General features: G+C 32.0%; 1 protein-coding gene across 14 annotated transcripts in view; it reads right to left on the bottom strand.

The window, feature by feature from the left end:
- The window catches only part of LOC119601628 (sodium/calcium exchanger 3), a 176,831-nt gene that overhangs the window by 113,347 nt on the left and 37,598 nt on the right, over positions 1 to 25,886 (bottom strand). For 13 of the 14 annotated variants that reach the window (XM_037952673.1, XM_037952675.1, XM_037952672.1 and 10 more), the window contains one exon: positions 14,818 to 17,971. In XM_037952673.1, the coding sequence (XP_037808601.1) occupies positions 14,818 to 16,685 (1,868 nt within the window). In that variant the 5' untranslated portion in view covers positions 16,686 to 17,971. The remainder of the gene's footprint in view (positions 1 to 14,817; positions 17,972 to 25,886) is intronic. The other variant, XM_037952676.1, reaches the window with a different exon arrangement.

Below are 25,886 nucleotides of genomic sequence, written 5' to 3'. Positions count from 1 at the left end.
TTCTAGCTGAGGTGGTTGTTATATACCAAAGTGGCAATTTGAAATCATTTTTAATTTAGTTAATATCCACTTAAGTGACTTGCTTTTAAAATTTAATTCAAACTGTCCACTTATCTGCTGCCATTAATCACTTTAACTAATGCCTAAATCTGGCTTTTAATTTATTTAAAACTCCTTGAGGTATAAAATTTTTAAAACGTTTTCAAATGTCATAAATAAATAATTTACCGCCTGCAACTTAATTTTATTAATGAACAGTTAAATACCAAAAGCCACAGGTGTTAAAATATGTTTTATTTTGTTTCACTCTAAAAAAAAATAAATAAAAAATTCTTTTGATTTAACTTTTTCTATTGCTTAATTTTTCATTTAAATACCTAACAAGGGTCAATAGTTAAATAATGTTAAAAATAAAACCTCCCATGGCAAAAATTTTCCATTTTTTTCTCTAGGAGAGATTTTGTCATTTTTAATTTAAATTAATGATAATTTTTAACATTTAAGCCAAGAAAAGCAGCTACAACAGCAACGGCAGCAAACAGCAATAATGACCATTTTTTTGTTGTGCTATTATTGCGTATAAATTTTTAACAACATGAATTTTCATGCAATTATGCGTGTGTATAATTAATGGAAAAAACAAATTTAATGCTTCCACTACAACCAAGTCCAGAGAGTGTTTGGTTAGTTTGGTCGATTTGTTGTTTGTTTGGTTGGAACGTGTGTCGTTTCATTTAATGTTGTGTTGACTACCTTAAATTGTTTCATGTATGTGTGTGTGCAAAGAATTATGGTTAGAAATACATACATTTCTACATTTGTGTGGCATGTTTGTGTGGTTTTTATTGTCCACATACATAATTTCCTCATCATCACCTTTAAGCATGACATAGAAAAATTAAAATCCTAATGTCATTCACATTCTATAATACGCTGGTAAAAATACACTCATTCCTGCACATAAAGAATTACATTTACACGTTCACCTACATTTGTATGTTTTGCTTTAAGCTCCAGCAAGTATAAAAAAGGAACTTAAGGAAAACATTTAAAAAAATATAGTTTATTTAATAATTAACAAAAATTGCGTTTGCAATTCAAATTTTTCTAGCATTTTCTCTATATAAATAATATTTTGGTAATGTTTTTCCTTTAATAAAAAAATTGATTTTATAGAAAATTTTTTATTAAATATTCTAATAGAATATTTAGCGAACATTTTCTTTCTACAGAATTTTTTCCATCAAGTTTTCCATTTACAGGCATTCGACGAAGTTAGAATCTTGGAAGTGATGCTATTCTTGGAAGTGATGCTATTCCGGAGATAAGATTGGAAAATTCTTAGAAATTACGTCCAGAAACTGAGTTTCTGAACATTAAAAAATAATATACTGAAGAAAATTTTTATTTCATGGAAAGGAGCGCACAACATGCCCTAGATGTATTTCTTCGGATTTGATGTGCCACGCCCCTATTGCTAGTCCGCTCATTTTTTGTCCTCCGAAAAATTGGAGGACTATACTAATTTAAGATTTCCTTTATATGGGAGGGCCACGCCCACTATAGCTAGTCCGCCCATTTTTCCCCCATATGTTCATGTGGATGTTAAAGTTGTCCATACACAATTTGAGAAGTTGATTTGAGCCGATTCGGCTTGTATCTCTATTGAGAACTCTAGCTGTTGCAGTTTCTGAGATATGTGATTTTAAATACATATTATGTACGTGAGCGTGCACTTCGTCCACATGAAATTTTAAAAGAAAAAGAAGCATATACCTAGTTCCTTCCAGACAATGTGAAAATTTCAGGAAAATCGGTCCAGCTGTTTAGCAGTCTTAAAGTCCAAACACATTCATTTTTATATATATATACTAGCTAAACCACCCTCAAAAAGCAATATGTATAAATAAAAAACACACTTAACGATTTTGAAGATTCTAACTACAATAGTTTTCCAGATTTACAATATGTTACATATGAGAGATGTCAAGCAAATTACTTCAAGTTCGCCTGTTTCTATCTATCTATGAAAAATTTAAAGAATATAAGAGTTTCCAAGATACACGAAATTTTGTAATTAATTCATATATGTGGTGCCACCCTTTGAAAGTCCGCCCGTTATTCTCTAAATGTTCCCATGAATGTCAAAGTTCTTCATGTAAAATTTGAAGATTCTAGCTCTATAGCTCTATAGTTTCTCAGTGGGGACTTCACTTTCACAGTGGGCCCGCACTTTTTCTCAAAAATGTTCAGATGAATATTAAAATAATTTGTGCAAAATGTTAAGAATCAAGTTCTATTAGTTTCCCAGATAAACGAAATTTTATATTTAATTCATATGGGAGGTGCAAAGTTCCCCATTGAAGTCCGCCCGTTATACTCTAAATGTTCAGATGAATGTCAAAATTCTTCAAGTAAAATTTGAATTCTAGCTCTAATATTTTCTCAGATATACGAATTTTTCTATTTAATTCATACGGGGGCTTCAAGCCCCCCAGGTGAAAGTCCGCTTTTTTTTTTTAAAATGTTCAGATGAATATTTAAGTTCTTCGTGCAAAATTTGAAGAATTTAGTTCCATTAGTTTCCCAGATAAACGAATTTTTGTAATTTAATTAATATGGGAGGAGCCGCTCCCCTCATGGGTAGTCCGACAATTTATTACCCAAAATGTTTAAATGGATGTTAAAGTTATTCGTGCAAAATTTTAAGATTCTAACTGTAATAGTTTCCAAGATAAACGAATTTTTGTATTTAATTTATATGGGAGGTGCCACGCCCCTAATGCTAGTCCGCCTACTTTTTGTCCTAAATAATTATATTGATACTAAAGTTGCTCCGACAAAATTTGGGGACTCTAACTGTTATATTATCTCAAATATACGGATTTAATATTTTCTTAATATGGGCGTGGCTCCGCGCCCACTTGGAGGAGAAATTTCATTATGTTTTGTTAGAATTTCGCCATTATTAAGTCTAAAATAGTTTACTTTCTATTCGACTACAAAGCCAGAGTTTTATGCTTTTAGTTTTTACCAAACTCCTCTAACATTATTCTGGATTACATAGCAAATTTCTCCAACAACTAATAGTCGCAATAAAAATATTTCCATTTAAATTTCTCTCCCTACATGTGTTTCCAAAAATTAAGCCACTACCATTAAAGCCCTAACAAATTGTATTAGAAATGACATTGAGAAAATGTAAAGTGAAAATGATTTTGTAATTTCCGTGTTAAAGCACACATAAACACAAAATAAAATAGAAAAAAAAACATAATTAATGTTAGTTTAAATGAAAATTAAGTGAAAGTCCCATAGATTACTCTCACCCCTGGATTTTAGTTTATAGAGATACGACAAACAACTCTACAAAAAAGGGGTAAAATAATAATAAAACCTCTCACACCATATACAATTTGATATGTACCCCCTACTGGGCTGTTGTCTACCATTAAAATAAAGCTATAAGAACTGTAAAAACAAGCAAATATATCGAGTAGTGTGAAAGAGACAAACAAAGAGAGAAAGTCAAAGAATGTTAATGAAATGTGAATTTAACTTTAATGTCAAACATTTCATTCATTCAAACATTCATTCACTATAGTTTTATTTATTTTTTACCCCGAAAAAAGAAGAAGCCATCAGCAATTTGAATGAATGAATGAATGAATGAATGAATGAATGAATGTATTTCATTTAATTTGACTGGGAATTGTTTGTCTGTCAGTTAGTTAGTAAGTCAGTTGTTCTTTCAGTTATGTCAGTCCAATTTACCAGGTTGTTTATTTATTTGTTTGTTGCGGGTTTGTAATTTTTTGATATGACTGAAAACAATAGTAATAATTGACAACAATTACTACAACAACGGTAATAACTAGTTACTACTACAACACACAATGAGGAAACAACAGGCAAAAATAACTTGTAAATTAAAGACAGGAAATACAATCGAGACCTGTAGTTGCCAAATACTCCCCCATGAACATGCATGAGATAACTTGTCAAATGTTTTTTTTTACCAGAGATGTATGCATTGGTACTTTTCTAAAACTACAGTTAGTACCTAAGCGGAAAATATGTAAAAGATCTCAGAATAAATCAGTAACTTTTAACAAATAATACAAATTTTAGTTGATTTTGAGCAAATGAATCTATTTAAAGTACTTTGTGATATTAAAAAAGTACAATTTCTCAATTTTCTCAAACAATTTGCTCTTTTTGCAAGTCCTTTCTTTAATAAATGCACCTTTATTTGGTTGTCTTGTTTACATTTCTATTTGTTCTCTATTCTCTAGTAAAACGACAACAACAATTTTTGTAAATATTAACGAACGAGGACCCAAACATGTGGTTCGTTGTCTGGATTTTCGTTTGTTAAAAGTGTTCCTGGTTGTAGTGGTTATTGTTCTTATTGTTTTTTTTTTCTCTATTATTTGTGTTTTTTTCTTGTTGTTGCTGTTACCTATTGAAAGTTATTTAGACCTTAAATTGAGGCATTGTTGTTGTAATTCAGCTTACAATAAATAAAACAATAGAGAAACTTGTCTATCCTTTCGTTGTCTCTATACTATGCATGTGTGGAAATATTTATGTGTGTTTGCTGAATTTGAGTGCTGCCCTGGGTGTCAAAGAGTGTTATGATGTGATATGTCAGTACAAGGGTAGTCCTCAAAAATTGGAATATTTTATGTTTACAAACTAAGAATTATTCAGTTTATAAAAAAAACTTTTCCGAAAGAATTTTGTTTTCCAAATACCATTTTATTCTAAATAGGTACTAATATCAAAGTAAGTTGGACTTACACCTATTTTTATATTTTTATAGAAAACACTGGCTAAATTAGTTGAATACACAGTAGTCCCTTTCTTTATTCAGTGAGCGTGGCAACTCCCATATAAAGAAAATGTATGTATTTGAAAAAAAAAAAACAACACCTAGAGTCCTCAAATTTATTCGGAGCCACTTAAGTATGCATATTTAAGACAAAATATGGGCGGACTAGCAATAGGGGGCGTGACACCTCGCATGTGAACTAAATACAAAAATTCGTATATTTGAGAAACTATTCGATCTAGAATCCTCAGTTCTTACACGAACAACTTTGACATCCATGTGAAAATTTAAGGAAAAAATCGGCGGACTAATAACTGGGGGTGTGGCACATTCCCTGTGAATTATATACAAAAATTCTTATATCTGGAAAACTAGTATAATCACAATACTTTTGCAAAAGAACTTTGATATATAAGTAACATTTGAAGAATAAAATAGGCGTAATGCAATAGGGGCTTGACACCGCTCCAGTGAATTAAATACAAAAATTCGTATATCTGGGAAATTTATAGAGCTCGAATCTTATGAAGTTAATACAAAGAATCATATATCTGGAAGAGCAAGAATCTTCAAAATTCATAAAGTGGGCAAAGCACCTTCTATAAATAAACCTTGCCAGATTCAAAAACCTAGAGAAACTTAAGTGAAAATAGGGTAAAAACGACCCGAAAAACTCAGTTTATGTTACATAATTTCCCCGTTTTAGGAACTATGGTATTTATAAATAGTAAATTAGAAAAGAAGTTACGCCAATCATTTAAATTAACAATTAGGTTTTCAAGTTGTGCATTTAGATTTGTTCTATGTAATTCTGCGGCACTCTAGTGTAAAACACTGTGTATTGTTGTCGTTATTGTATTAAGCGACAAATACTGCAATATTTGTATTTCAACCACAGCACCCTGCAGTTCAGGGTAACTCTGAGTACTAGCGTTTTCATCAACCGCGACTTCACTGCAGATTACTTTTAAACACTAAAGATGCGATTGATTTAATTTATTTATTATGTAGGGACTTTATATCGAAGGACTATATTCAAAATCTGCTAATGGCAAAATATTGAGCAAACAATACTGCATTCGTGATATAAATATTATAGGCAAAGGAAAATTGGTATGAAATTTATAGCACATTGAAATTTCGCTGTTTAAAAAAAATGATCTATCTTGTCCAAAAAAAAAAAAAAAAACTTTTAAATTCTATTAGTTTGAAAAATTTTCTATTAAAAAATCAGTTTTTCTACTAATTTCAACATGCTTAACAAAAAACTGTCAAAATATTTAAAATCGGCCTAATGGTTTTCAAGATATCGCTCATTATGATATAATGCTGATTTTGGAGCAAAAAATAATATTCTGGCATTTTTTAACAGATTCTTTTATTCAATTAAATTGCATAAAATATAATATTTTTATACCCACCATCAAAAAAGATGGGGGGTATATTGTTTTTGTCATTCCGTTTGTAACACATAGAAATATTCTTCTAAGACCCATAAAAGTATATACATATATTCTGGGTCCTTATTAGATTCTAAGACGATCTAGCCATGTCCGTCTGTCTGTTGAAAACACGGTAGAGTCCCAATGGAAGTAGCTGGCGTGCAGAAATTTTGCATAGATACTTTTATCGGTCCACGATTTCGCCTGGCCTCCATATAACGCCCCCCTCAGAAAATGACTTTATGGCTCATAACTGGCTAAAAGAAGCATCAATAGCGGTGAAATTAGGCACAAACATGTTTTATTAGAACTTCAAACTCTCTTTGTAAAATTTTAATTGACCCTACCCGCCATAAAATGACTTTAACGTACTGTCTAAAAGAAACATCTATAGCGTTGAAATTCGAAAATTTTATGAGGATAAGTTAATAATTGACCCTACCCCCAATATAAGGCCCCCTTCAGAAAATGACTTTAACGCTCATTACTGACTCAAAAATGCGAGTACATCGGTAAAATTCTACATAAAAAAAGTTTTGTGCTAGCCAAAAGCTCTCTTATCAAATTTTAAAAGGATCTGTCCTTAATTGACTCTATCCCCCATATAAAGTCCCCTTCAGAAAATTACTTTAACGCTTATTATTAACTTAATACTGCGAGTACAGCGATGAAATTTGGATTATGAGGATCAGTATATAATTGACTCTTCCCCCCTATAAGATACCCTTCAGAAAATGACTTTAACGCTCATTACTGACTCAAAAATGCGATTACAATAGTGAAATTCTACATAAACAAGTTTTTTTCTAGCCAAAAACTCTTTATCAAATTTTATATATCTATAATTGATCCCACCCTCCATATTAGGTCCCCCTCAGAAAATTACTGTAATGCTCATTACTGGCTGTAACGCTCAAATGCGACTACAGCGATAAAATTTCTCATAAACAAGTTTTGTATGAGCCTCTACCCTACGCCCGCTATTAAGGTCCCCATTAGAAAATGATGTTAACGCTCTTACTGGCTCAAAAATGCGACATAGAAAATATTTGTACAAACAGAAATCGTTATAAATTTTAGGAGTATTGGGTAATTGACCCCACCCCCAGTATAAGGGCGCCTAGATATATGAAATTCAACATAAATAAGTTTTATGGGAACTGAAATTTTCCTACCTACTTTGATGAAGATGGACCGATAAATGATCACTTCAGTAAAATTACTTTGCTTAAATCACGACTTAGGCGGTGAAATTCGAATAAACAACTTATTTACGAAACATAATTTATGTAGAAAAGTTTATAAAGATCGGTCTATAATTCATATAAGATTTACTCCATAAAATGACTTTAACCAAATTACGGTAGTTTTATATGAACTGAAATTTTTGAACTGAATTTGATGAGAATCGGTCGATGACAGATCATTATCGGTTTCCTTCAGAAAATTACTTTAAGCCTCATTACTGAATTAAAGATACGAGTACAGCGATGAAATTCTATACAAATAATTATTGTATAAACCGACGAGGATAGGTCATAATTAATTCTACCCTCCATATAACCACTCTTAAAAAAAACAGTTTATGGTTATAAATATTGGACCAAAAAAAAAAAATAATATTATTTATTCCGAAATATTTCCAAATATTTCCCTGATGTTCATATTAATATCGACATATGATAATAAAATTCAACATAGATCTAATAAATAATAAAATTGCTTCGATAATATGAAAGTTTATTAATAAGGATGATTTGATGGTGGGTATATAAGATTCGGCATAGCCGATATTAGATCGGAATAATTTTTTTATATTGCTATGAAAAACTTCCTATTTGTTTTTTAAATGGATATTTTCGAAAAAACCGATCTTAGAAAATCTTCACGAACTAGCGAATTTAATAGTTTTTTTCTACTGAAACTTGTTTTATTCATTGAGTCCCTCGATATATAGTGCAGACCTAGGTTTAATATTTGTGAAACATACTGCCTAAAAGAGATACAGGGAAATTTCTGTGATGGCAACAACAATATGTATGTGTATGTCTGTGGGACTATAAATGTGTTTTGGTCGTTATTTTCAATGTTTTAAACGGTGTATGGAGGATTACAAGACGGTTTTTTATGATTATTGTGTTAAAGCCACCGGTTTGAATTACAACAAAACAAATGTTGTTACAGACACGAGCGGACATATGTTGTATGCAATATTTGACATGTATTTTAAAGACAACAATAAAATAAGTAAATGCAGGATAAAGCGTATTTAATATAATTAAAATAAATTTAAAATAGGGATAATTGAAAACAGAAAATTATCATATTTGTTATAGAATAATCATAATCAAATTTTTGTAAAGTATCACAAATTGTTTGTTATAATTATAGTAAAAACTCATGGAAACGCCTATAACTAATCTTCTGCACACTTTTCAAAACCATTAACATGTAATATAACATACATACACATATGTAACTACAAAGTCTGCATACGGGGTCCGTGTTGTATCTCTAAGGCCGTTAATAAATGTTAAGGCTAGAGGGGGGTTAGTAGAATGTTATATCACTATTACTTATACAAACAAGCGTGTAAACATCGAATATACACAAACATGTGAACAATAGCCCTGCAGTTCGTATTGGCTGTCTACAACTAAGAATTAACTGATACTTAACACTTCATTTCGATTACAAATCAGCAATTGACTTTTGATTCTGCAAAATATATGTATACATATTTCTAACTACATTATATCGGAAACCTATGTAAATATATGACTGACTGATTATCTGTATTACAAGGTGAACGTATCTAATCGCATCGCATCTAATAAAATCAAATCAATTATGTAGTTAACTAATTATCTACTAATAATAATAATAATATCTAAAAGGAGTAAATCGACTCTTTTAACAACTGCAGGGAACTGGCAAAATTTAGAAGAAAAAAATTTAAAAACAACAACAACTTATTTCCGTGTTAACAATGTTTAATTTGTCAGTGAATGAGTTTATTTTTAGTTTACTTTCCAATTTTTTTTAATGTTGTTGTTTTTATTATAAAAAATGGAAAACCTGTTATCAGGTTATTGAATTTAATTTGACCTCTTTTTTTCCACTAAATATTGATTTCATTACATGTAATTTATTTCGATTTTTTTCTTTTTTTGTGTTTTTAGTTTGTTGATTTAGTTTCAATGTAGTATTTTTTTCGTTTTTGTATTTTTTTTGTGTTTTCCATGACATTCATAGAATAGACATTTTATGGTTTCCGTACAATGCCACCGTTTTAAATACACAAAAATTGGGGGGAAAATAAAATTAAAAACAAGTTAGTGTGCTATATTCGGCTATGCCGAATCTTAAATACCCTCCACCAGCAAGCTACTTTTTATTAAAACCCCTTTAACTATCTAATTTTTAGATAACATGGCAATTCTTTTTCCGTATTGAGGGTGCTAACTAATTTTAATTACGTCGAGAAAAATGTGTATTAATAGGCCAGTTTGAAATCATTTCAATATAATAATTTATCTGTACACAGAACTTACTCATTTTGAATTTTATCCGGATATAATAATTTAATTACGAATTAATTGGTATTAAGTGATTTTCACAAGTATACTTTATATGGACCTAAGACAACCTATGGACCAATCCGGGAAAAAAATTCCGTAGAATGATTTATATATACAAAATACATATTTATGTCGAATTTTATCTCGATAACTTCGATTGTCAACGTGCATTTGAGTAATTTTCGGAAATGGTCCTTATATGGGAGGTGCGACAAATAATTGACCGATAAGGAAAAAATTTCGTATAACGATTTATATGGCAAAAAAATTCAAGTCGAATTTTACTACAATTGATTTATTAATTAAGGTGATTTAGGTGATTTTCGGAAGTGGACTTTATATGTATAGGAGCTATGATCTTACACAAAACATATTTGTGTCGAATTTTATCAAGATATCTTTATTTGATAATAAAATATGTGTGTTTAAGTGAATTTTTTGAAGTGGACCTTATATAGGAGCTATTAACATATATGAGCCAATCCGGAAAAAATTTGGTAGAATGATTTATATGCTCACAAAACATATTTAAGTCGTACTTTATCCCGATAGCTTTTTTATTCAAAGAAATATATGCGTTTAAGTGATTTTTGTAAGTGGACTTTATATGGAAGCCTATCCGGAAAAAATTTCGTAGGGTGATTCATATAAAGACAAAACATATTTGTGTCGAATTTTATCAACATAACTTTATTTGACAATGAAATATGTGTTAATAAGTGATTTTCGGAAGTGAACCTTGTATGGGAGCTATGACCAATAACGGACCGATCCGGGAAAAAAGTTGTAGAATGATTTATATGTACACAAAACATATTTGTGTCGAATTTTATCGCGATACCTTTATAATTCAATGAGATATATGGTTTATGTGATTTTCGGAAGTGGACCTTATATGGGAGCTATGACCAATTATGGGCCTATCCGGAAAAAATTTCGTAGAGTGACTCATATAAAGACAAAACATATTTATGTCAAATTTTATCAGGATAGCTTTATTTGACAATGAAATATGTGTTTATAAGTGATTTTCGGAAATGGGTCTTATATGGGAGCTATGACCAATAATGGATCGATCCGTAAAAAAATTTGCAGAATGATTTGTATGTATACAAAACATATTTGTGTCGAATTTTATCTCTATAGCTTTATAATTCAATGAAATATATGAGTTTAAGTATTTTTCCGAAGTGGACTTTATATGGGAGCTATTACCAATTATGGGCCTATCCGGAAAAAATTTCGTAGAGTGATTCATATATAGACTAAACATATTTGTGTCAAATTTTATCAAGATATCTTTATTTGACAATGAAATATGTGCTTTTAAATGATTTTCGGAAGTGGGCCTTATATGGGAGCTATGACCAATAATGGACCGATCCGTAAAAAAATTTGGTAGAATGATTTTTATGTACACAAAACATATTTGTGTCGAATTTTATCACAATAACTTTATTCATCAATGAAATATGTGCGCTTAGGTGATTTTCGGAAGAGGACCTTATATGGGAGCTATGACCAATTGTGGACCGACTGAGTTCTACGTTGAGAGTATGATTTCTGTTCATATTATATATACATATACAAAATTTTGTGTTGATAGCGACTTTTTACGTTGTGAACCGATTTTTTACTTTTTACGTTGTGAACCGATTTTGCTGATTTTCAATACCAAACTGCTTAGGATAATAATAAATATTTTAGGGGAATTTGGTTGATTTCCATTGCTTAGTTTTATCGTGAGCGTGTTTTACACAGACAGACGGACAGACGGACATAGCTAAATCGACTCAGAATTTGATAAGGACCCAGAATATATATACTTTGTTGGGTCTTAGATGAATATTTCTTGGTGTTACACACGGAACGACAAACTTATATATACCCTCTATCACCACTGATGGTGGTGGAGGGCATAAAAATGCTAATAGTACAACATACATATAACAAAAGTATTAAAGTGAAATATAGTTTCAATGTAGAAAAAAAGCATTAATGGCAAGATGACACAAAAATTATGAACATAATTTTATTATGTCTCGAACTTAACAGGATCTGAACTAGAACTGAAGTAGAACAGAACTAGAACAGAAAAAGTACAGAACTAGAACAAGAACAGAACTAGAACAAGAACAGAACTAGAACAGAACTAGAACAGAACTAGAACAGAACTAGAACAGAACTAGAACAGAACTAGAACAGAACTAGAACAGAACTAGAACAGAACTAGAACAGAACTAGAACAGAACTAGAACAGAACTAGAACAGAACTAGAACAGAACTAGAACAGAACTGGAACAGAACTAGAACAGAACTAGAACAGTACTAGAACAGAACTAGAACAGAACTAGAACAGAACTAGAACAGAACTAGAACAGAACTAGAACAGAACTAGAACAGAACTAGAACAGAACTAGAACAGAACTAGAACAGAACTAGAACAGAACTAGAACAGAACTAGAACAGAACTAGAACAGAACTTGAACAGAACTAGAACAGAACTGAACTAGAACTGAACTAAAACAGAACTGAACTAGGACTGAACAAGAACTGAACTAGAACTGAACTAGAACTGAACTAGAACTGAACTAGAACTGAATTAGAACTGAACTAGAACTGAACTAGAACTGAACTAGAACTGAACTAGAACTGAACTAGAACTGAGCTAGAACTGAACTAGAACTGAACTAGAACTGAACTAGAACTGCACTAGAACTGAACTAGAACTGAACTGAACTAGAACTGAACTGAACTGGAACTGAACTAGAACTGAACTAGAACTGAACTAGAACTGAACTAGAACTGCACTAGAACTGAACTAGAACTGAACTAGAACTGAACTAGAACTGAACTAGAACTGAACTAGAACTGAACTAGAACTGAACTAGAACTGAACTAGAACTGAACTAGAACTGAACTAGAACTGAACTAGAACTGAACTAGAACTGCACTAGAACTGAACTAGAACTGAACTGAACTAGAACTGAACTGAACTAGAACTGAACTAGAACTGAACTAGAACTGAACTAGAACTGAACTAGAACTGAACTAGAACTGAACTAGAACTGAACTAGAACTGAACTAGAACTGAACTAACTGAACTAGAACTGAACTAGAACTGAACTAGAACTGAACTAGAACTGAACTAAACTGAACTAGAACTGAACTAGAACTGAACTAGAACTGAACTAGAACTGAACTAGAACTGAACTAGAACTGAACTAGAACTGAACTAGAACTAGAACTGAACTGAACTGGAACTGAACTAGAATTGAACCAGAAATGAACTAGAGTGAAATAGAATTAGAAATTTTTTGTGTTGTTAACACACCTAGTTGGCATTAACCCTTTAATGCATATGGGCTACAATAATTTTTGGCATAATCTACGTGACTTCTTTTCTCAACATCATTGTATTTTTTGAAGAACTTCTACATTTAAGAGGAATTATGTGTTAAAGGGTTAAAATGTTAAATGAACGATTGTGCACTAATACATTATTTGCCAATAAAAGAATAAATAAATAAAATTTTCAAAAACGTATGTTTGTATAAATATATAAACCATGTAAACAAATTGTTAATATTTCTTTTAATATTTCAATTTGCAATTAATGTCTACCTCAAGACGAAAATGAAAAAATTAATTTCGACATTTAAATTTGATTTGTGAAATATTTCTGTTGGTTTATTATTTCAAGTTCAATTATTATTAATTAATATGTATTTCTGAAATTTTTGATCTCCACTAATTGAAAAATGTGGAGGGAAACATTTAGCAAAATCATGAACATGTGTTAATATTTGTTGGCGTTGAAATTCATGGAATTTTATTGTTTAATTAAAGAAAAAAATCGTAATGAATGAAGAAATATGAAATTTACTTTAAAATATCTTATTTTATATATTTTTTTTATGTGTGATTTTTTTTCAAAATAAAACAACTACAATCTAAGTAAAAAAATATAATTAAATATGTGACATTGACCGGAAATCCTGTAACTTTGCCTTTTCCAGTTTTCAACTTCCCTTTACAATACTCTGTCTACTCTTTTCTATTGCGCTGTTTTACATTTTTGCGAGCAACAAATTTAATACCAAAGAAACGCAAATAAACGCCTAAAAGCCTACATATGTATGACCATATGACCCCGTTGTTTTTATATCCATACATACATACATACATATGTACATATATTTTTTAACGATTTTAGCCCGTACTACAAACAAACACAAAAAATTATGTCATTTCTTTTGTTTTTTGAGTGACGACTTTGTCGTGTTTGGAAATCTTAATTATAAATATTTACAGCCATGGTACAAATAACTTTTGGTCACCATCGTCAACATCATAATCATCGGGATTGGCAGAAGAACGAAATGCCATGGAAAGTTTCAAAGGAAAGTAACTTATCTATAATAGCCAAAGCAACTTCAAGGTTATTTGTCGTAATAAATGTCTATTTGGTTTTAATGAAGTTTTTCTAGTTAGTATAAATGATGATGGTGACTGACTATAAGTATGTTATGGATAATTCAGTTTTATGTCTTCCTTCTCAGCCCACACATAAAACAAAAAGAAAAATATAAAATTGTTTTTCCCATTTACTGGCGACACAAGCAAGGACACTTTGAAAAATTTTAAATATAATAGAGAGTGGGAATTCGCACTGATCAAACATGATTGATTTATAAATCGTAATTACTACAAGTACAAGGTTTCCCTATAATTATGGCTTAAAGCTTATTGGCGGAGAAAGAGCAGCTAGACTCTACGAAAAGATCGCTAAATCAACGGGCATTTTCTCATTAATTTGCAATAGAAGGTTAATATTACCAATGTCATTGAATTATAACTGAACTAGGACCAAACGATGTCAAACAAATGACAACAAATCTCTAGATACTTTTAACCAGTTTTTTCTAATAAAGTTAAAAAAAGAAAGAAAAATACTTACTCAGTTTCATTATTTTCAAACACCAATTCTCCTTGTTGCGGTTCATAGTCTTTGCCACCCTTGGCCGTACCATCCTCCGTCCAATAGGGGATGATAACTTTGCCACGCGCACCCGAATAACGTTGCACTTTCAGTTCATACGAACCAGCCGATTCAACCAATTCGTGATCTTTTTGGCAAATAGCGAAAATACCAGCATGATCATCATCCAAAATCATAACTGTGGCCACTTTGGGAACGGACAATATAGCCGGCTCCGAAGGATTGCTAAGACGAACATAGAAATGTTCATCCTGCTCGAACACATCGTCGTCGATGACTTCGATCTTGAAACGTTGTTCATCGACACCGGGTGGGAAGGTGAGAACACCTTTTTTACCCACATAATCACTGCCGGCTTCGGCACTACCATCTTCGGTTTGAAATTCGACCGTGGTATAGCCAGATAGATCGCCACGTCGTACTACACGTAATTCGAATTCACCGCAGCTTTCCATTACCGTGTAATGGCCGGGCTCGAAGAACACCCTAAGGGCGGCCTCCTCTTCGTCGACATTGACGTCCACCCGCTGCAGTTGAGCCTTGACCTCGCTGAGATCACTTTGAGCACGCTCTTGAATCTTGCGCATTATGTTGCCACTACCCATCATTTTACGTGTAGCTTGGATGCGATAGAAGGCTCTGGACTTGGGACCACGGTTAATCATTTGCTCCTGAGCCATCATTTCTAATTGCTCCAGATCACTTTGTGGATATTTCTTGCGCAAGTCCTTTAACAATGAAATGTATTCACGCCGGGCTTCCTCAAAGTCCTTCATCTCTTCAGTCTCCTCCAGCTGTTTGATTTCGTCCTGTTGATTCATTTCGAGCGCTGCGTCGCCCTCAGCGCTCACAATAACGCCACGCTTATTCATGCGATAATTTTTATCTAGGTATTTGTAGATCAAGAGACGACGGTCGGCTATGTAGGCGGTCAGCACAGTGGCAGGGAAGAACATAAACGTCAGCAGACCCTCCCAGACCTCGACACGGCCGGGAGAGATTTGGGCCAAAATCAGATACAGCCATATATAGGCAAACACCGACCACGAAGCAGTGACAAAGAACACCCGTAAATGTTTGATCTTGCGTACCTCGCCATCGGGCACTACAAACACACACAGCGCTATGATCACAAATAAGTTATAGGCCGCCGAACCCACAATGGTACCAGGGCCCAAATCGCCCGCTTCAAAGTTCTTGGCAAACATTTCAATCACAGACAGTAGAATTTCGGGGGCACTGGAACCCAATGCCATCAGCGTCAAGTTAGCCACTGTCTCGTTCCAGACACGAACCACCACAATTTGTTTCTCGCCATTCTTCTTCTTTATCACCACCTCCTTTTCCTTGGACGTGATCACTTCAATTGCTGCCATAAAGCGATCGGATACAATTGAAACGCCGATAAACAGGTAGATCATGATGAAAAAGTAAACCAAGCCTCGTGCAACCCGATCTCCAGTACTAAGATTGGTCTGAGGCATCCACATCGGAACAACAAGACCTTCACTGCACTGCACATCACTAGATGACGTCTGCGGCAGCGCTAATGAGCTGTTGGCTGGCGACTTGGACGAGGACAGTGATATTGAATCGTCATCATCATCGTCATCACCATTTACATCGTTGTCGTCATCGTCCGCATCACCTTCGATAACTGCTCGCAGTGTTGTGACTTTTTGTAGAAGAGTCTGATTATCATCAGATGGATCATTGTCATTAGTATCATCGGCAGCTAGTGTGAGCGTTATTGTGCAAGACGCCAAGAGCACACATAGTGCTACGATTATATGCAGGTGTGAAAACCGTTTTCGTATTAAACCCATGTTTAATTTGATAAATTTGTTTTTGTACTGATTGTTATTGTTTAAATAATTATGGTTTTTCTTGTTGTTGCTGGTGGAGGAGTTTGGAAGGGAAAACACCTATTACTTGTATAGTCTCTTGGGGTGTTTTCCTTACACAAACTCAATTGTTGGCCAAATTTTGTAATTTTCTTGATGGGTTTTCAAACACAAAATTGACCACAATGTTGGTTTTCAAATCACACCTAAAGTGGTAGCGGTAATTGTATTTATGTTTAGTATAGATCTCTAGAAATTTGAAATATTTTTGATTTTGGAGATAAGCGTTTCATTAATAAAAATTAATATGGACGGTTAGAAGAAGCTTTCGTTTGATTTGATAAGCTTTATGACTTGTTGGCCTTTTTGTGGGGGAAACAGTAGGTTGGATCAGGCTGGCTGGATGGGCAAGATCGCTTGATTAAGGATTCGTTCGTTTAGTTTGAACACGTTTGTTTCTGTAATTTCTATGCAGTATCTCTGGTTCAATAATGAAGTGATTTCGTCACGTCAGCGAGAGAGAGAGCGAGCGTGTGTGGCAAGTGATCAATTATAATAATCTCTATTGTGTATTGTTGTGGTGGTGTTTTTGTAGTTGTATTCTTTTTATAATTAATTCTCTCATATGTTGTTGTTGTATATAGTTTTTTGTTTGTTTCTTTTGTAAAGGATTAAAATGGAAGAAAGCTTTGATGCTTTTATTTTTTTTTCTAAATATCTCACAGCAAAATATGGGTGCTTGCAGCTAAATTGCTTAATGAGTGGAAGAGAGCGGGCGAGCTAAACAGTGTGTGTGCTTTTTGTGTGTTTTTTATTTGAGAGTAAAAGTGCTTTTTTAATTTTTTGTTAATTACTCTTTTTTAGTGATATTTTTTTTAATTTGATTTTTGGGGATATTGATGCGTGCGCTATAAACTATTAAGCATTATACTCATCACTACTACATTTGATCTGTTTTTGTTTATTAAATTAAAAGCTTTGCTTTGAATTTTATTTGGCTGAATTTTGTCTTCGTTGATTAGTATTTGGCTTCAATTTATTTCTTATATTTTTTCTTTTGTTAATTTGTTTAGTTGCACTTGTCCAAAAGTTAATTGCCAATTTGAAATGTTTAAGTTTTTGTTTATCTTTTAATTCTTTCGATAGTTGTGTAGCGTTATTTCGGGTGCGTTGTTAAACAGTTGGTTTGCTTCACGTTTTATTTTCGTTCAGTTCAAACTTTTTTTCAGGCCATGTTTGGTTGAGGCTTTATTTATTTGGTGTTTGTCCTGAAAAAAGCAAGAAAATGAACATTAGTACATAATGGATTATTTTATTTATAAAAACTAAAATTATAAGAAATTTCATTCACTTGAATTGAACCAGAACTAAAGGAAAACTAAAATAAAATTGAACAAGTACTACGCAAGTACTAAACTTGAACTGAAATAGAACTGAACTAGAACTGAACTAGAACTGAACTAGAACTGAACTAGAACTGAACTAGAACTGAACTAGAACTGAACTAGAACTGAACTAGAACTGAGCTAGAACTGAACTAGAACTGAACTAGAACTGAACCAGAACTGAACTAGAACTGAACTAGAACTGAACTAAAACTGAACTAGAACTGAACTAAAATTGAACTTGAACTGAATTATAACTGAATTAGAACTGAACTAGAACTGAACTAAAACTGAACTAGAACTGAACTAAAACTGAACTAAAATGTTATAGAACTATAAATATAAAGAAAAATAAAAGTAATTCAAAATCTTTAATCTTTCATTTAAAAATGCACTTTTTGCAATAAAAAAGCCCTAAAAAAGCTTTAAGCGTGTTTACAGAAACCAAAATTACTATAAAAAACTTTATACGTTTAAATAGTTGTCAGTTTTTATACCCACCATCAAAAAAGATGGGGGGTATATTGATTTTGTTTTTTTTCATTTTGACAAGTTTTTTTAAACTAAAAACAAAAGATAAATTTTCCACCTTCTCCACAAAAAAGAAAAAACAAACACAAACAAACTGATGCCGTTTATAGCCCCGATGCCGTTGCTGCCCGAAAACAATGTGTTAAATAGACATTTATATGTGTTTTTATACAAAGTTTTATTTTCTCAACGTTATCCCGACAGAAAATACCCCTGGCAGACGACGAATGAATTATATTTTAACATTTGCTACTGTTAATGTCTGTGGGTATGTGTCTGTCTGTTCTTTTTATTTGTTTGTATGCATTTTTAATAAAAATTTTAATTTGTTCGTTTTGTTTAGACATTAAAATCAAACAACATCAACATCATACTCGTCATTATCGAATAAATACATATATATATATATATATCTTTTTGGTTGTATTTCTTCTACTGTCTGTTGTTGGAATATGTATAAAAATAAAGAAAATGCTAAAACTTGATGAAGGTGTTTCTTTTTCTATAAATGTTTGGTTTTACTTTTATAAATATTTAATAAACATCCAATGGTTCCTTTTTGCATACCCAAACTAAGTCTGTACGTATGTAGATACTGTCAGACGGACGAATTTATGATTGGACAGACGATCGTGTAGAAAAACAAACAAATATCTGTATATAGTTGTAAATTTTTCTTTAAATTTATGTAAACAAAACTAAATTTTGTTTTATTTTCCTTTTTTATTTATTGTATGCATTTTTATTTTGTTGAGAAAAATAACACCAAGTGTTTAAAGGAATTAATAGAAAACGTCCCAGCTAACATTTTTTGAAATTTTTGATCGCATTCGAGTCATTTATGACTCTTCTGCACGATTAAAATGATCATATATGCGCTCTTTTTCTGATCATAAATGATACATTCGTCGGGAGAAAATGGTACTCTACCCGAGACTCTTCTAAACGAGTCTTTTATGAGCCCCACTTCTGATCAGTTCTGACTCATTTTTTAATCTTTTTGAGTCATTAATTAGCCGATTTACTAGTCGTTTTAGAATTATTTTCGAATCATATTATAGTAATTTTTGAGTCCTTTTCTTTGCTACAGACAAATACAATACAACAGATAACACTTTTTGATCTTCCGACTGCTCGAAATGTAACTACAAAATAAATTTATAAACAATCAAATTTCGAACACCTGGAAGACCTATTTGTGATTTTGTTATTGTTTTTCAAATAAATCAGATTTTAAACAATAATTGGAATTATTAAGACTTAGTTTAGTGATTATTCACCCAACTATCTTCCGTAGAAGATCAGTAAACATATAAAATTATTATAATTAAAGCATAATATAATTTCAATTTCCTTGACAGAAAATCGACTTTATAAATATTACACAAATGAGAATTATATCAACTTATTTTAGGCCACACAAACTTGTTTGCCAACTCTTCTAAAAGAGTCTTTTCGGAGCCCATTTTCTAATCAGTTTCGACTCATTTTTGAATAGTTTTTGAGTCATTTTTAAGTGTAAGTATTGCTATTCCATTACAAACAAAAACAATTACACAAGAAACAATTTTCCAACTGCTCGAAATATGATCACAAAATAAGTTATTAAAACAATCATATTTTAAACCAGATTATGAAAACAAACGAAACATTTCGCAAACGTTTCCATAATGTACAAAACTTTTAAAAATTTTTAAATCGTTCTGTATATGAGCAAAACGGAAAATTTTGTGAAGAGCTTACAACTGGCATCCGATTCAGATCAGTATTATTCCTATTCTATTGTAAAATTAAATGCACATTTATTTCATCTCGTTTTTTTATTCCTTTTTTTTCAATTTATTTTACCCATCTGAACTTCGCTTACAATGTCGGTAGGATTGGACTAATCTGAAAAAGGTGTTAGTAGCATAAAACTAACATTCGACTCAATTATTATTATATGTGATGTGGCTTAAGTGGTTAGCGCGTTGATCACGAAACATGAAATATGAGTGTCCCTTGGTTCGATTCCCAGCCGCTGCTGGGAAAAGTTTTGTTTTTTCGTTATTGTTTTTTCGTTTCATGTGTACTCATCCGACCTTCGCCAACAATGTCGGTAGAGTTGGACCCATCGTACGGCCTAGGCCATCGCTGTGTAAATGTAAGTTGGAATTGAATACAGACTTTGGATTAGTCGCATCTACATTGTATTTGGTCTCAGATGGTAGATGTATGTGGAAAAAAATCCGCTGGGGTTTGCGAAAATGTTTTGCTCGAAAAATTTCAGTTTTGCTCCCATTGTTTTCTTTTCTATCTGCGTACATTTGAGTTAATGTAAATGATGTGCTCAAAAGCAAAAACAATACAAAACCAAATGAGAAAATCGTTTTTGTTGTTTTGGTTTTGTTTCTGTTTTACTCACTGCAAAGATCAAAACAAAACAATTGCAAACGTTTCGTTTAGTTTATTTTCATTCTCTGTTTTAAACACCAGTATGATCAATCTATGATTGCTATACGTTTTGTTATTGTTTTTCAAATAATCAGTTTTCAATCATATATCGGGATCATTTTCGAATCATTTTTTAAGCGCTCAATTTATTAATCACGTTTAGGTCATCAAAAGGAGTCAAAAATGAGTCAGTTTACTGATTAATCATCCAACAATCTTCCAAATGCTAGCTGGGGTATGTAAAACAAAATAAATAAACGTATGAGTATTCACTTATCATAGATTGAACTAGAACTGAACTAGAACTGAACTAGAACTGAACTAGAACTGAACTAGAACTGAACTAGAACTGAACTAGAACTGAACTAGAACTGAACTAGAACTGAACTAGAACTGAACTAGAACTGAACTAACTAGAACTGAACTAGAACTGAACTAGAACTGAACTAGAACTGAACTAGAACTGAACTAGAACTGAACTAGAACTGAACTAGAACTGAACTAGAACTGAACTAGAACTGAACTAGAACTGAACTAGAACTAGAACTGAACTGAACTAGAACTGAATAAGAACTGAACTAGAACTGAACTAGAACTTTTTTTTTTCATATATATTCACTTTATTCAATTCAAGTATTTAAAGGTACAATATATTCTTAATACTAAGTCCGCTAAGCCATATGGCTTGACAGCAGGAAACATATATATAAATAATTTATTAAGTTTAAGATTAACATTATTTCATTGCGATCTGATCAAAAAGGCCTGTATAAGTTTCTTTCTTAGAAATTTGTTTCTTGTATTTATAGCTCCAATTGGGATTTTGTTCAGAATATTTGGTAAAGCGACTCTAGGGTGTTTCTCCCATACTCATTAAAGAAGCGCTTCACTTTATATCTTCCTTGCGCTCGTCTTCTCGTGTTATATCTGTGGTCTATTTCTTGTAGAAATCGGTGATCGTTAAAGAAGTCGTTCGCCAGGGTTGTACAGTATAAACTATGTACGTACTGAACTAGAACTGAACTAAAACTGAACTAGAACTGAACTAAAACTGAACTAGAACTGAACTAGAACTGAACTAGAACTTAACTAGAACTGAACTAGAACTGAACTAGAACTGAACTAAAACTGAACTAGAACTGAACTGAACTAGAACTGAACTAGAACTGAACTAGAACTGAACTAGAACTGAACTAGAACTGAACTAGAACTGAACTAGAACTGAACTAGAACTGAACTAGAACTGAACTAGAACTGAACTAGAACTGAACTAGAACTGAACTAGAACTGAACTAGAACTGAACTAGAACTGAACTAGAACTGAACTAGAACTGAACTAGAACTGAACTAGAACTGAACTAGAACTGAACTAGAACTGAACTAGAACTGAACTAGAACTGAACTAGAACTGAACTAGAACTGAACTAGAACTGAACTAGAACTGAACTAGAACTGAACTAGAACTGAACTAGAACTGAACTAGAATTGAACTAGAACTGAACTAGAACTGAACTAGAACTGAACTAGAACTGAACTAGAACTGAACTAGAACTGAACTAGAACTGAACTAGAACTGAACTAGAACTGAACTAGAACTGAACTAGAACTGAACTAGAACTGAACTAGAACCGAACTAGAACTTAACTTAATTCTCTAAAAGTCCATAGCAACAGATAAATAAAGTCGTTTTTAAAATATTTTTTTTTGTATATAGGATTAATGTTCAAGTGTGTTTGTAAATATGTATGTGAATGTCAAATTATATTTGATATTTTTATAGGTTTTCAGTTGATTTTAAAGAATTTTTGTTTTAACTTTTTTGCCTTGTTACCTGAAAATTGTTTATTATTTGAAAAAAAGTAAACCCAAACAATTCACACAAAAACTAGTAACAAAAAACATAGTTAACTCAAAATTGTAAATCACATTTAAGGTAAATAAATTGAAACAACAGATTTTTTTACAAAATCTTTGCTAAATGTATTTAAAAGTTTTTTTACTTTTAGTTTTGTAAAGTTTTCCTCTCACCTCTAAATTGTTAGTCTGGCTAAATATTTTGATGCAGTTTATTTTCAAATACAGAAACAATATTTATTTCTTTGAATTTCTTTGTATAATAAATGATGATGTTGAGTTGTCACATCATGGTTTCGTTTAATCGAATCTAAGTATTTGCAATTTTTATTTCTGCAGATGATCTTTGTTCTGTTTCTATTTTAAAATTTTAATTTAAATTTATACTCAAATTCTAATTACCTTATTGATGACGTTGCAACCTCTTGCTCGTGTTGCTGTAGTTTATTTTAAAATAATTTTAAAACCCAACGAACAGCAAGAAAAATATTGACATGCTTTTGAATGTCATCCAATTTATTGACCAACAACATTTAAAAACATAAAACAGATAAACAAATAGCAAAAAAAAAAAATTAAATATTTGCTAGTGTCTTGACTTTTTTATACCAATATAAGCAAATAAACGTATGCAAATCTCAACAATATGATTTTATGTAGAATTCGTTTGAATTTTATTTTTGTCGAGTTTCTATCTTCGAAATAAACCTCCTCCTTGACCAAACAGTTCAACAGTTCTCTTCTGCTAGCAAAATCTAAACAGCTGTCTATTTTCTTTACTAATTTTTATTTCATTTTATATTTTATTTAACATTTTCTTTTTTATTATTATTATTTTTCTTCTCAAATATTTTTCTTGTGATCATGAGTTTTGTCTGTTGGCGGGTGTTCTAAAAATATATATTTTCTATATATTTTTGTTTTTTTATCATTTTAATTTCAAATGAAAATGAAATAATATTTTGCTAATAATTTCATCCACAAGTATATTTTGTATTTTTGGCTGTAAGAAATTATTTGTAAATTGGACACTTGATTTATAAATGTGATAAATGCATAAAATTGAAATCGGGGGAACTAAAGAAAAATATTTATCAAAATTTTGTTACAACAACGTTTTTTTTATTAAATATTTCTAAATAACAAAATAAACCATAAATTCTATTATTAATTATATCTCAGAGATTAGTGGTATTTGTGTAACAATTTTACACAGTGATAGATTACTTAAAATGTACATACACACATATTATGTACGTATGATAGGCCTGCTCGTAAAAAATATTTTGTTTTCTAGGTTACAAACTGACTAGTTCAGTTCTAGTTTAGTTCTAGTTCAGTTCTAGTTTAGTTCTAGTTCAGTTCTAGTTCAGTTCTAGTTCAGTTCTAGTTCAGTTCTAGTTCAGTTCTAGTTCAGTTCTAGTTCAGATCTAGTTCAGATCTAGTTCAGTTCTAGTTCAGTTCTAGTTCAGTTCTAGTTCAGTTCTAGTTCAGTTCTAGTTCAGTTCTAGTTCAGTTCTAGTTCAGTTCTAGTTCAGTTCTAGTTCAGTTCTAGTTCAGTTCAGTTCTAGTTCAGTTCTAGTTCAGTTCTAGTTCAGTTTCTAGTTCAGTTCTAGTTCAGTTCTAGTTCAGTTCTAGTTCAGTTCTAGTTCAGTTCTAGTTCAGTTCTAGTTCAGTTCTAGTTCAGTTTCTAGTTCAGTTCTAGTTCAGTTCTAGTTCAGTTCTAGTTCAGTTCTAGTTCAGTTCTAGTTCAGTTCTAGTTCAGTTCTAGTTCATTCTAGTCTCAGTTCTAGTTCAGATCTAGTTCAGATCTAGTTCAGTTCTAGTTCAGTTCTAGTTCAGTTCTAGTTCAGTTCTAGTTCAGTTCTAGTTCAGTTCTAGTTCAGTTCTAGTTCAGTTCTAGTTCAGTTCTAGTTCAGTTCTAGTTCTAGTTCTAGTTCTAGTCAGTTCTAGTTCAGTTCTAGTTCAGTTCTAGTTCAGTTCTAGTTCAGTTCTAGTTTCAGTTCTAGTTCAGTTCTAGTTCAGTTCTAGTTCAGTTCTAGTTCAGTTCTAGTTCAGTTCTAGTTCAGTTCTAGTTCAGTTCTAGTTCAGTTCTAGTTCAGTTCTAGTTCAGTTCTAGTTCAGTTCTAGTTCAGTTCTAGTTCAGTTCTAGTTCAGTCTAGTTCAGTTCTAGTTCAGTTCTAGTTCAGTTCTAGTTCAGTTCTAGTTCAGTTCTAGTTCAAGTTCTAGTTCAGTTTCTAGTTCAGTTCTAGTTCAGTTCTTAGTTCAGTTCTAGTTCAGTATAGTTCAGTTCTAGTTCAGTTCTTATTCAGTTCTAGTTCAGTTCAGTTCTAGTTCAGTTCTAGTTCAGTTCTAGTTCAGTTCTAGTTCAGTTCTAGTTCAGTTCTAGTTCATTAGTTCAGTTCTAGTTCGTTCTAGTTCAGTTCTAGTTCAGTTTCTAGTTCAGGTTCTAGTTCAGTTCTAGTTCAGTTCTAGTTCAGTTCTAGTTCAGTTCTAGTTCAGTTCTAGTTCAGTTCTAGTTCAGTTCTAGTTCAGTTCTAGTTCAGTTCTAGTTCAGTTCTAGTTCATTAAGTTCAGTTCTAGTTCAGTTCTTATTCAGTTCTAGTTCAGTTCAGTTCAGTTCTAGTTCTAGTTCAGTTCTAGTTCAGTTCTAGTTCAGTTCTAGTTCAGTTCTAGTTCAGTTCTAGTTCAGTTCTAGTTCAGTTCTAGTTCAGTTCTAGTTCAGTTCTAGTTCTAGTTCAGTTCTAGTTCAGTTCTAGTTCAGTTCTAGTTCAGTTCTAGTTCAGTTCTAGTTCAGTTCTAGTTCAGTTCTATTTCAGTTCTAGTTCAGTTCTAGTTCAGTTCTAATTCAGTTCTAGTTCAGTTCTAGTTCAGTTCTAGTTCAGTTCTAGTTCAGTTCTAGTTCAGTTCTAGTTCAGTTCTAGTTCAGTTCTAGTTCAGTTCTAGTTCAGTTCTAGTTCAGTTCTAGTTCAGTTCTAGT

Source organism: Lucilia sericata, unplaced genomic scaffold (assembly GCF_015586225.1).
Source record: "Lucilia sericata isolate MDLA Ls3-8-SP2 unplaced genomic scaffold, ASM1558622v1 Contig000179F_arrow, whole genome shotgun sequence".
Taxonomy (NCBI): Eukaryota; Metazoa; Arthropoda; class Insecta; order Diptera; family Calliphoridae; genus Lucilia; species Lucilia sericata.
This window is presented reverse-complemented; position numbering and strand designations above follow the sequence as displayed.